The sequence below is a fragment of the Lampetra planeri genome, chromosome 72 (assembly GCF_965212315.1).
Source record: "Lampetra planeri chromosome 72, kcLamPlan1.2.h2, whole genome shotgun sequence".
Taxonomy (NCBI): domain Eukaryota; kingdom Metazoa; phylum Chordata; class Hyperoartia; order Petromyzontiformes; family Petromyzontidae; genus Lampetra; species Lampetra planeri.
The window spans coordinates 2,714,454-2,726,824 of record NC_136177.1 but is presented as its reverse complement, the minus strand read 5'-3'; the positions used below and the strand labels follow the sequence as shown (position 1 = coordinate 2,726,824).

The 12,371-nt window shown below is 52.1% G+C and overlaps 1 protein-coding gene across 3 annotated transcripts in view; it reads left to right on the top strand.

The window, feature by feature from the left end:
* The window catches only part of LOC144737697 (uncharacterized), a 15,100-nt gene extending 2,729 nt beyond the window's left edge, over window positions 1-12,371 (top strand). Inside the window, exons 2-7 of one of the 3 annotated variants that reach the window (XM_078620541.1) lie at window positions 2,457-2,547; window positions 3,662-3,717; window positions 4,859-4,915; window positions 6,076-6,231; window positions 6,861-6,922; window positions 10,412-12,371. In XM_078620541.1, the coding sequence (XP_078476667.1) occupies window positions 6,078-6,231; window positions 6,861-6,922; window positions 10,412-11,767 (1,572 nt within the window). In that variant the 5' untranslated portion in view covers window positions 2,457-2,547; window positions 3,662-3,717; window positions 4,859-4,915; window positions 6,076-6,077 and the 3' untranslated portion in view covers window positions 11,768-12,371. Of the gene's footprint in view, window positions 1-2,385; window positions 2,548-3,661; window positions 3,749-4,858; window positions 4,916-6,075; window positions 6,232-6,860; window positions 6,923-10,411 lie in introns of all 3 variants that reach the window. The other 2 variants (XM_078620539.1, XM_078620540.1) reach the window with 2 other exon arrangements.

Below are 12,371 nucleotides of genomic sequence, written 5' to 3'. Positions count from 1 at the left end.
CAGGATTGGAAAGATGCCCTGGTGGTCCCTGGATAGGTTGTAGCAACTATGGGTGCATCTCTCTTCTCACTGTGTCGAGAAAGGTCCTGGCAAGGATTATTCAATATCGCCTTCTCAGGCATGCTGAGGAGAGGCTTGTGGAGCCCCAATGTGGTTTCAGACCAGGGTGGCCCTGCACGGATGCCATATACTCTGTCTTTCTGCTACAGCAGAGGTGTAGGGAATTCCAACAAGGCCTGCATCTCTGCTTTATTGACCTGGTCAAGGCCTATGATACCATCAACAGGATAGGGCTGTGGGCAGTTCATCATGCTTTCGGAGTCCCAGACTCTCGGCTCACAATTATTAAGGGCCTTTATGATGGTGGACAGGCCTAGGTAAAGCTATGTGGCCAGGAGTCGGAGCCATTCCCTGTTCACCTTGGGGTGCGACAGGGATGTCCTCTGGCTCCCACATTATTTAACATCATCTTTGACCACGTTGTTAGAGAAGCTTTCCATTGCTGTACCGGAGGAATTTCCATCTAGTACAGATACAACGGGAGGCTGATCGATGCCCGGGTGCGGTTGTGGGATGGCTCCTTATTGGTCAACCATAATGATCTGGTGATTGCTGCTTACTCAGAGGAGGAGTTGGAGGCGCTGCTGCTGAACATGCAGTGTCCCACTAAGAGGTTGGGCCTTACCAGCAGCCCCACTAAAACTAAGCACCTGCCTGGGTATTTTGTGCCACCAAACACTCCACCCCCTTCAGCTCCCAATTGGTGATGGAGCAGTTATGGAGAGAGTGGAGAGTTTCCCATACCTGGTCATTGTGCTTATGACCAGCTCCCGTTTGACAGCAGGGGTCTCACTCCGAATCAGTCGGGCAGCATTATTTTTTCATCAGCTGCGCAATGCTGTGTGGGAGCTACCTGGTCTGTAGCTTCGCACAACGCTTCGGGTCTTCTCGGCCACAGTCATGTCCCCCCTTCTCTATGCTTGTGAAACGTGGACCCCTCTAATGGAATAATCTGCGCCGGTTAGAAACATTCAGGTTGGCATGCCTACGATCCATCCTGGGTTTAACCAGGCTAGATTGTGTGAGGAGCTCACAAATCCTTGAAAGATCTGGACACATTCCCATCAGTGAGCTCCTCTGGCAGGCAAGGCTGCGTTGGCTGGGTCATGTCGCCCACCATACCCAGCCACCGCGTGCCTTAGTAGCTTTTTGTTTGGCCACATAGAGTGGGCTAAATGGGCACAACATGGGCTGGAGAAGACATGGACTGATTTGGTACAGGAGAATGTGGTGCTGAGTGCACTTGCCGACAAATGGTATGAGCGGTGTCAAGATTGGCCTCGATAGAGGAGGCTCGTGAAAAACGCTACGAGGCAGTTGGAGGTAATCGCCCTCCAGCAACAACGGAGGGCAGAGGAGCGATGCTCACAACAATGAGCGAAGTGCTGGGTGGATACAATTCAGCAAGTGGGCACAGTAGGAGGTACAGCGGGTGCATCTACCAGTCATCTCAGTCAGCCAACCCATGGTACCTGGGTCTGTCCCGAGACCTCGTGTCAACGAGCCTTCGACACTTCCCATGGCCTCAAAGTGCACCTGGCCTGGCACGGGCACCATAGTGACGTCACCGTCACTTAGTGGTGAATTGGTGCTCGCTAACAGCAATTGCCCCAAGAGTATATTAAGGCTGTATGGGGGATCTTTCTCTTTGGTGGTGATGATGATGGTGGTGATGGTGGTGGTGACGGTGATGATGGTGGTGATGGTGATTATGTTGGTGATGGTGATCATGGTGGTGATGGTGATGATGGTGTTGATGATGATGATAATGGTGGTTATGTTGGTGATGGTGGTGATGATGTTAGTAACCACACATGGGCCTCCCCCAGGCCGACTCAGCCTCAAATGAGTGGACGTTGATGATGATGACGACGATGGGATGCGTGTGACGTTTAGGATGATAACAACAATGAGAATACCGAAAATGCTGATGGACAGATAATAATGTGGCGGAGCTGCGGTGGCTAGGATATGTTAACTACCTCGCCTGGTATACAGGAGGTTGTGGGTTTGATCCTGACCCTGATGCCTGCTGCATATTTGGAGTTTGTATGTCTCTCTCTCTCTCCCCGTGGTCGCGTGGATTTTTATCCGGGTCCTCTGGTATTCCACTCAACATTTAGAATCGACATCCGTTTTAAGAATATTTGGTTGCTATAAATTTCCACATGATAAGCCACTTCGTTGAGCTATCATTTGTGATAGCCAGGTCGCTTCTGAAAAATAGCTACATAGCTTAGTGGGCCTTACCTGGTAAAATTAAAAATAGTTCAGCTTTTGCGCGGTGAACGATGAGTGAGCGAGTGTGCGTTCCCTTCCGTGCAGCGGCGGTAACGGTGGCGGTGGCTGCCATGGAGGCTGGCTCTCTGTCCCTGCCGCTCTCCGCTCCCTCCCAGCGCCCGAGGGTGAAGCATGAGGATGCAGCCTGGAGGCGGCAGTCTCCACCCGCAGATGGGACGCCGTGGAAACGCGAGGGGGACGGCCGCGGTGAGAAGCACCCCTCACGAGCACCTCCTGGGGTCACTAGGAGCCACCGCCACCACCGCCACCACCGCCACCACCACCACCCCCACCACCCCCACCACCAACCTTACCACCACCCCCACCTCCACCACCCCCACCACCACCACCACCCAACCACCACCACCCCCACCACTCCCACCACCACCCCCACCACCACCCCCGCCACCACCCCCACCACCCCCACCACCCCCACCACCAACCCCACCACCACCCCCACCACCACCACCCCCACCACTCCCACCACTCGACCACCACCACCCCTACCATCCACCCCACCACCACCACCCCCGCCACCACCACCACCACCCCCCCCACCCCCCCACCACCACCCCCCCACCCCCACCACCAGTACCCCCATCACCACCATAAATATAAAACTAAAAACTATTTTGTTTATTTCACCAGGTGTAAGGCCCAATGAGCGATGTAGCTCTTTCTCAGACGTTGCCTGGCCATCACAAGTGATAGCTCAACAATCTGCTGATCGTCATGACGTGGAAATGTATAGCAGCGGCAAAATACTCTCGATGTGTGACGTTCATTCTAAATATGGGGCAAAAAACGGGAGGGCCCGGAGAAGAAACCGCAAGACCATGGGGAGAGACACAAGCAAACTCCAAATATACAGCAGCAGGCGTCAGGGTCGAGATAAACCCACGACCTCCTGGATACCAGGCGAGGTAGTTAACATCTCTTAGCCACAGTGGCGAGAGACAGAGAGACACGCAAACTCCAAATATAGAGCAGCAGGTGTCAGGGTCGAGATAAACCCACGACCTCCTGGATACCAGGCGAGGTAGTTAACATCTCTTAGTCACAGTGGCGAGAGACAGAGAGACACGCAAACTCCAACTATACAGCAGCAGGCGTCAGGGTCGAGATAAACCCACGACCTCCGGGATACCAGGCGAGGTAGTTAACATCTCTTAGCCACAGTGGCGAGAGACACGCAAATTCCAAATATACAGCAGGCATCATCAGGGTCAGGATCGACCTCATACCAGGCGTGGTGGTGATCTTGGTGAAGCAACGTTGCGTGCGTTAACTCAGTCGCTCCCCTCTCTGCCCTCCTCCGTAGAACCGATTGTGAAGAACGTGCATGAGCGCAGGGCCGGCTGTGACATGTGGCTGGAGGTGAACATGACGCGCGACGGCTTGGCCCAAGGCAGGTGGCGCTCCCTGCTGCTGCTGCCGCTGCCGCTACTGCTGCTGCCACTGCTACCACTGCTGCTACTAATGCTACTACTGCTACTGCTGCAGCTGCTACCGCCGGTGCAGCTGCTGCCGCCGCTGCTGGATGTAGCACGATGCCGTGCGGTGTTTTGTAGTGGACGTGCACATACCCTGGCACAAGCGCCATGGTGACGTTGAATGGTGGCTGTTGTTGTACCCAGGGAGTAGGAGAGGGTTATTCGGTGTCTTTTGAGAACGGAGGCAAATATCCACCAAAGAATGAAGATAGGGTTCGTACATCAGCACATCACTTACTACCCTTTGACTCCACCACCACCACCGCTGCTGCCATGCATTGCCAGTCTCCACCCACAGACGCGGCGCCGTGGAAAGGCGAGGGGGACTGCCGCAGTGATAACCGCCTCTCACGAGCAGCCCCTGGGCTCACCAGGAGCCTCCACCACCCCCAACAGCACCACCACCACCATTACCCCCAATTTACAACTGAAAACTGTGCGACATTCTGCTCCCCGCATTCACACAGTGGGCCGTCGCGTAAACACGCCCCGTCGATCTTCTTGGTTCTTTCGGTAAAGTCACGTAGAATGGAAATAATAAAATAATAAAAATAAAACATAATAAAATAATTCTCACGACGTTTCGGCCACAACGCAAGCAGCCGTCCTCAGGTGAAGAACAGGTCTGTCGTGAAGACGCGACAGACCTGTGAAGACACAACAGACCTGTTCTTCACCTGAGGACGGCTGCTTGCGTTGTGGCCGAAACGTCGTGAGAATTATTTTATTATGTTTTATTATTTCCATTCTACGTGACTTTACCGAAAGAACCAAGAAGATGAATCCCTGCAGTCACGAAAGCTTTAAATCGAAAAACACGCCCCATCGATGTTCGGAAGCAGCACACACTCCCTGGTCGCACCTGAAGCGGTTTATCTGCACCCATTGGCGCCTTGGGATGATGCGATGTGCGGCTTGAACACGCGTGGTTTAGAAGCCACTTGCCGTTTCTCCCGACACTGCCCATTGCAAGGTGCGCCTGTGTGTTCAGAGTCGGTGCACTTCGCTCTTTTGATCCTCAACAGGTGCTGGCTGCAGGAGCGTTGATCGCACATCTACCAGGCTTCCCGTGAAGACTGAAAGTAAGTCGTCATCCCTCCCATGGTGATTCTTCTCCCCCCGATGATTCCTAATCTGAACGACAAAGAATTTTTCAGGTCCACGATGTGCGTGACATGTAAAGTATTGTAGCGTATTCTTGGTTCTTTCGGTAAAGTCACGTAGAATGGAAATAATAAAATAATATAAATATCAAGCAATAAAAATCTTTATTATTAAAAATCTTTATTATTTTTTATTGTTTTATATTTATATTACTTTATTATTTCCCTTCTACGTGACTTTACCGAAAGAACCAAGAATATGAATCCCTGCAGTCACGAAAGCTTTAAATCAAAATTTAGTATTGTAGCGGTTAGCGCTATGCTGCGCTACTAACCTGGTGACCCGAGTTTAATTCCCGCTCACGGCCAACACCAGTGACCATTATCTGAATTGGTCCTGGGCCTCCCCTGGGTCGACTCTACCTCAAATGAGTACCTGGTGCGGTGTGTAAACATCGCCACTGGGAAGAAAAAGGTGGCTGGGCGTGGTGCTGGCTACCCACCCCCTCGTGTGCCGTGCTGGCCTTCATAGGTGCTACTCGCTAACAGCACTTGCCACAACAGTCTGTTAAGGCTACACGGGGGATCTTTGTCTTTGAAGTGTGCAGCTGCCCCGGAAGCAAGGGAGCCTGTTCTGCGATGTTACTGAGCCTTGGGTTGTACCAGGCAGGTTAAGATAGCTGCCATCACCCCACATCTCTTACAATACTCCCTGTGCAGTAACAGTAGATAGGTGAGTGGGTCCCTAACTGGCCACATTATCACACCCCCTCCTTCCCACTTCCTTGCAATGTGGTCAGTGTTGACACAGCAATTTAGTTTGTAGAATTTTTTTAAATATATATGTGTCAGCTTGACAGCTGTCAGTGCTCAGTGATATACAATTTTAGTGCCGGGTGCCACGACACAGTGGTGGGAGTCGCTGAGGAGCCCTGCGGAGGTGTGTGCAGGCGTGCCCACGTGAAGTAGTGGTGAGAGGACTATATTCTTAGGTTTTTTCGGTAAAGTCACGTAGGTAAAAAATGTTAATTAATAAAAAAAAATCACGACTCTCTCTTGGTGAGAGGCACCGGTACTGCATGTGCCGCTGTTGCTGCCCGTGGCGGGCAGGGCTCAGAGGGTGTGCGCTGCTCAACTAGGTATGCAAGCTGATGGAGGGGTCCTCCAGGCCGGCGAAGACACTTACGGCGGTGGCGGTGACCCACGTGCATGGCTGGGAGAGGAGACGCGGGGGAACCATATGGCTCCGTGCCCGTTTGCCGAGGTGGAGGTGGAGCTGGAGGACACGGGCGATGGTGAGCAGCGGCGGCACCCGTGCGGTCATCCGTGGTCACGCTCTTCTTGGGCGGACGATGCCAGGGGCATGGGCGGTGGCTAGGGAATGTTAAGTAGCTCACTCGGCATGCAGGATGTCATGGCTTCGATCCCGACACTGATGCCACCTGTGTTTATTTGGAGTTTGCGTGTCTCTATCCCTGTGGTCGCATGGATTTTTCTCCGGGTCCTCTGGTTTTTCCCTCCACGTTTATAAACGTGCATTTCGAGTGTTTGGCTGCTACAAATTTCCACATGAGCTACTTGGTTGAGATATTGTTTGTCATAGCCAAGTCACTTCTGAAAAAGAACTATATAGCAGCTCAATGGGCCTTACCTGGTGAAATAAAAATTAAATAGTTTAAATAGCAATAGTAGGGGTGGCATGGAATGACGGCAAACGTTGTCCGGTGGAACGCGGGGAGAGGACGGGAGAGATGTGCAGTGCAGGTGTCATCGTGTGACGTCGCTGTACATGTGACGTCACTGTGCGTGTGACGTCGCTGTGCGTGTGACATTGCTGTGTGTGACGTCGCTGTGACGTCGCTGTACGTGTGACATCGTGTGTCTTCGCTGTGAAGTGTGACGTCGCTGTGTGTGTGTCGTTCAGGGCGGAGTTGGGCACCCACGCTCCAGTTCCACTACGTCTCACCTGCGCCTGCATCTCAGGAGGTGAGCAGGACTGTTGCTACATTTTTTAGATGCGTTTTTCTGGATTTTGTTGTTGTTATTCTGTCTCTCACTGTTCAAATAAACCTACCATTAAAATTAAAGACTGATCATTTCTTTGTCAGTGGGCAAACGTACAAAATCATCAGGGGATCAAATACTTTTTTCCCTCACTGTGTGTTTGATTCTTTATCTACAGGCATTCCTCTACTTACGAACGCCCGACTTATGAACGCCCGACTTATGAACGCCCGACTTATGAACGCCCGTACTTAAGAGCCAACTTCCATGAAATAGAAACAAAAATAGCCCCAACAGTCTGTTAAGGCTTACACGGGGGATATTTGTCTTTGAAGTGTGCAGCTGCCCCGGGAGCAAGGGAGCCTGTTCTGCGATGTCACTGAGCCTTGGGTTGTACCAGGCAGGTTAAGATAGCTGCCATCACCCCACATCTCTTACAATACTCCCTGTGCAGTAACAGCAGAGAGGTGAGTGGGTCCCTAACTGCCACATTATCACACCCCCTCCTTCCCGCCCCGTTGCAATGCGGTCAGTGTTGACACAGCAATTTAATCCCACTGCATTTCTGACCAACACCACCTAGCCAGTGAACTGGAACACGTACACCACGTGTGAGTGGTGCATAGCGGGATAGGCGGCTCGGACAGAGAACCAACGCAGACGCGTATGACCTTGGCGCCATGTTTCATTTATTTCAAGTTTCATTTATTAGGTGTAGCCCTGTGAGCCATTCAGCTCTTGAATCGGGTGCAACCACAACAAACAAAAAAAACATGAACAAGAAAACATCTTAAAGTGACTATGTGCAAACAGAAAATCCAAGAAAAGACAGCAAAATATTGCAGAAAAAGCACCGTACACCAACACTGTGCAAAAATCCCAGTGGTATGTGGTGCGTCAGATAGATAGTCAAGTACACTCAGGGTCTCTGGAGTGGCATTCACGAGGGGTTTCAGGCCCAGGAGGGAGGATTCAATGCTAGGTAGTATATCGGTGCCGGACATCACATTGTACAGATCGGTTATTTTACCATAGAATGTCCAGAAGATGTGAATGTAGGTTTGGATGGTGCCCGGGGGGCACGTAGGGCAGTCTGGGGATATGGTCTGGGAGAATTTATCCCTCAGTTGGTTAGTGGGATATGTGCCATGTAGGAACTTAAATTTAATTGTCCTGAGAGGAGGAGGGGGGGGGGTGGTCTTAGACCTTGCCGGGGTTTGTGCCAAATTCGTTTCCAAGAGTGATGGGATCGGGCATCCGTATGGGCATTTAAATGCGGTGCATTATTGTGTTCCGACTTACGAACCATTCGACTTACGAACGGGTCTCAGGAACTTATTAGGTTCATAACCAAGAGGACTGTTCGTACATACATTTTATATGGCTGTGTTAAGTGGTGGGAAGTGGTGGCACAGTAGTCAGCACACTCCACGTAAATTCTCGACCATGGTTTGCATCAATTGAGAGTGATAACCGTACCTGTATGTGGATCGCCCCCGTGTCGACTCAGCCTTAATTGAGTGCAGAGTGAGGTGTTTAAAGCATTGCCATTTGGTGACGAGATGTTAACCACCACGCCTGGTATGCAGGAGGTTGTGGGTTCGATCCTGACCCTGACGCCTATATATGCAATGCTTTGTTACTCGGGGTTCCAACCAAAGTCTTGGGCCTCCTGCAGCTGCTCCAGAACGTGACTGCCAGGATGCTCATGCAAACCTCATTCAGTGAGCACATTTTTAGCACTATAATAAAATATCTGCATTGGCTTAAAATTTAATTAAGGGTCCAATTTAAAGTGTTGCTGCTAACATACAAGGCCTCAAATGGCCTTGCACCATTTTACATTCAACAGCTGATTCACTTGCATGTACCGTCACAACATCTCTAATCCTTTAATTTACATCTCCTCCATGTGCTGAGCATTTTCATGCGCTGCCCAAAGTCTATGGAACACCCTGCCACCTGTGGTGGGACAGGCAAGGTCACTAACCTTGTTTACATCTGCTCTAAATACTCACCTGTTTCGCCTGGCCTACACTTTCCATGTATGATGAAATCTGGCTTTCGCCTGATGAAGCTAGATTTCAAATCTGGCTCTCGCCTGATGAAGCTAGTAGTAATTACTGGCGAAACGTCGTACTCAGTTTGTAAATGTTGAGGCTTGGCTCTCCAACACACCAGTGTGCTGTACTCATGACGAATTGGCCACGTTCTGTTTACGTGACAACCCTTACTAGTTGGCTTTGTCGGTTGGTTGCGGGTTTTAACGACACATTTATATATTTACGCGATATAACCGAAAAGACCTCTATTATGGGTTTAAATGTATGTACTGTATTTGTATTTGGGTGATTTGTTCACCTCCCTTGTACTTTGCACGACTATCGTTTTTTGTACTGTGTTGTAACGTTCTGACCTAGTGCCCCTACTAGACATCCGTGAAAAAAAGCTCTATAGTTCATCGGATTCCTCTTGCAGTATTAATACTTATTCTTATGTCAGGTGGCAGACGAGGTCTTGTGTGCAGAAATTATTGCCTGAAGGCAGCCCGTTTTGGAGGCACCTGTTCATCAACTCTTGTCAAAAGCATTTGAGGATAAGCTTCCCTTCAGCTTTGGACATTGAGCACAAGATATAGGTCAGGCATTTAGCTCTTGGGGATCTGTTTTGGGTTTTCAATACATTTTGGAATCACAGTTTTATTAGCCATTTGGGATAAGCGAATGGTCATGCAGCATATTCTTGGTTCTTTCGGTAAAGTCACGTAGAAGGGAAATAATAAAATACGTGACTTTACCGAAAGAACCAAGGATATGAATCCCTGCAGTCACGAAAGCTTTAAATCAAAGGTCATGCAGCACTTGAAAAACATGTGCGGCCATGAGAGTGCAAACTATCCTGTGTGGATAAGGAATTTGTTGTAAAGAAGATCTTTGACTCACAGCTTTGTTATGTTTAAGTTGACGCCATCTCCTTGTTTATTTGTTACTGCTACAATCATGGTCGTCATGATGGCCACTCTCAGCATCATCCTCATCGTTGTCTCCTGGTTGATCTGCTCTCGCTACTAAAGTAGCAGGTTCCAGGACATGTAACAATTCTCAATGTTGATTCCTGCAGTTGTGATAACTTTCATTAAGTCGTTATGAATGATCTGATAAACTTCTATTTGTACATGTCGTATGTAATTGATCCATGATACATGAAGTTGTCATGCAGTGCACGTGCTGCAGGCTGTCTGATATTGATGAGTAATTCGTTGTTAAAGATGATCTTAGGCTTGCAGCCTTGCATGGTTCAAGTTACTTAATGGCCTCCATTGTGCTATCCAGAGGTGAGAGCTGTGTGCCGCTATGTGAGTTTTTATATTTCACGTGCAGTCGTAAGAGATTGTGGGACTTCCTCAGGGTCTGAATGAATTGCCCCCCGCCCCCCACCCAACCTCCCCCTCCGCCGGACTGGCCGTGCCAGCGAGGATCCAGGCTGGCAATGCGGCGCCTCGTGAAGAAGGTGCGGGGCCCCCGGGTCACGCGGTTCTCCCCACGCGAGATGCTCACCCTGGCGCAGGAAGCGGCCCGCCGCGTGGGGCCCCTCTACGGCCATGGCGGCGCCCTCGCCAACGCGGCCACGCGTCGCCGGGCCTGGGCCGAGATCGCCCACGCGGTGCGGGCGCACAGCATCTTCCCCCGCACGCGCGACCAGTGCCGGCGCCGTTGGGACGACCTCCGGCGGTGGGCCAAGAGGAAGGCCCTGCGGGCAGCCGGCAGCGCCGAGCTAACGGGGATCAAGCGGCTGCCGGTCGGGGTTGTGCTCACCCGACCAGAGGAGCTCGCCCTCGGCACCTTCCCCGAGCTGTCCATGGAGGGGCTCGCCGTCTGGGACGTGGGGTGGTCCGCACGGGGCTCCGTCGACCGCGGCAATGGGGCAGAGCCGCCTGCTATGGTGGCAGCGGGGGCCGACGCGTGGCCGGACGAAAAGGCTGTCGACCTCCTGGTATTGGGCCCCGTGGCACCGCTGGTGGGCGGCCCGCTGCACTACGCGGCGGCGAAGTCGACGGAAGAGGGAGCAGACGAGTCGTCGTCTATCTCCGATGTAGAGCGGCGTGATAATGTGGAGGAGGAGGAAGACGAGGAAGAGGAGGAGGAGCGGCAGGAGGAGGAGCTGGCGGAGAGTTCCGACGAGGCATGGGCGGCGAGAGGCTCCTCCTCTCCGCCCGTCGTTGTGGGTGGACGCCCCCTCGCCCCCATCTCCAGCACGGAGAAGTCGTCCGCGCTGCCCTGCCCAGCCCCGGCCACCATTTTTCCTCTTCGGTTCCCCCCCCGTGTGTCCCACAGGGGCGCGCATGCAGCGGCCCCTCCCCCACCCCAGGCCCCGACCCCTCGCATCGACGTGACCACGCGTGAGCGTGATGCAACTGAGCGTGACTCCACCGCGCACGAGTGTGACGCGACCACGCGTGAGCTCGGCCGACCCGTGGGCGAGCTGCTGTCGCGACTGGACGCACTGGCCGAGATGCAGCAGCAGCTCGTGGCCCAGGGCCTCGAGCACCTGCGCCTGCTGAGGGAGCAGGCCGAGAGCCAGCGGCACGCCGAGCGCCACCTGGGCTCCATCGCCGCTGCCCTGCAGGAGCTGGCAGCGATGAAGCGAGCGGGGGAGCCGCCACAACGGCCACCCGGTGGAGGCGCTGGCAACGGAGACTCCGGCCCCGGGCCCCTGGGAGGGCGAAGCCGGAACTGGAACAGGGCCCGTGGACGGGACCGGGACAACCGCAGGAAAACAGGAGCTGGTTTTAACCTGAGGACCCGGCAGAGCTACCCTGGACCCTGACTCCAACCTCCACTTCATGTTTTATTCAGCTTGTCTAATGCCAAGTGATTTGTTGTTTCTCCAACAGGGAGAGGCTTCTGCGAGTTGTGTCAGAGTCTCTATGAGCATCCTTAACTGCGACCCCACCTGGTACAATTTTCAACGACGGCTTGATGCCATCGAGCTGTGCCTACCATGAACATAGCGATTAAGTGCTTTATATGAAAATCTAGAAATCGCAAGATATTGTTTTTAGTTGTGTGTGTTGACATGTATATATGGACGTTGAACTTTTTTCGGCAACCTTGCTAATTTGATGTGTGGGTGAAGAACAAACTTAACACAAAATGCAGTTGTAAAGAAATTAGTTTCCAATCTAGATGATTTTAAATTGCATAGCTCCAGTGGCTTCCTAATATTGGAAGGAAGAGCGTTCCAGATGGCTGCAGAAGCGCATCTAAAAGCGGCCGATGCGGTGACCGTCTTTGTTAAATGGCTCGCCGAAAGCTAATGCTGCGAGGATGACCGGAGTGTGTAATGGTTTATGCTCCTTGACGACCACCAGCCCACAGGGGATTATTGTGTCCGTCCGTCGTGCATCAAAAAATGGGAGGGGTAGGGCTGG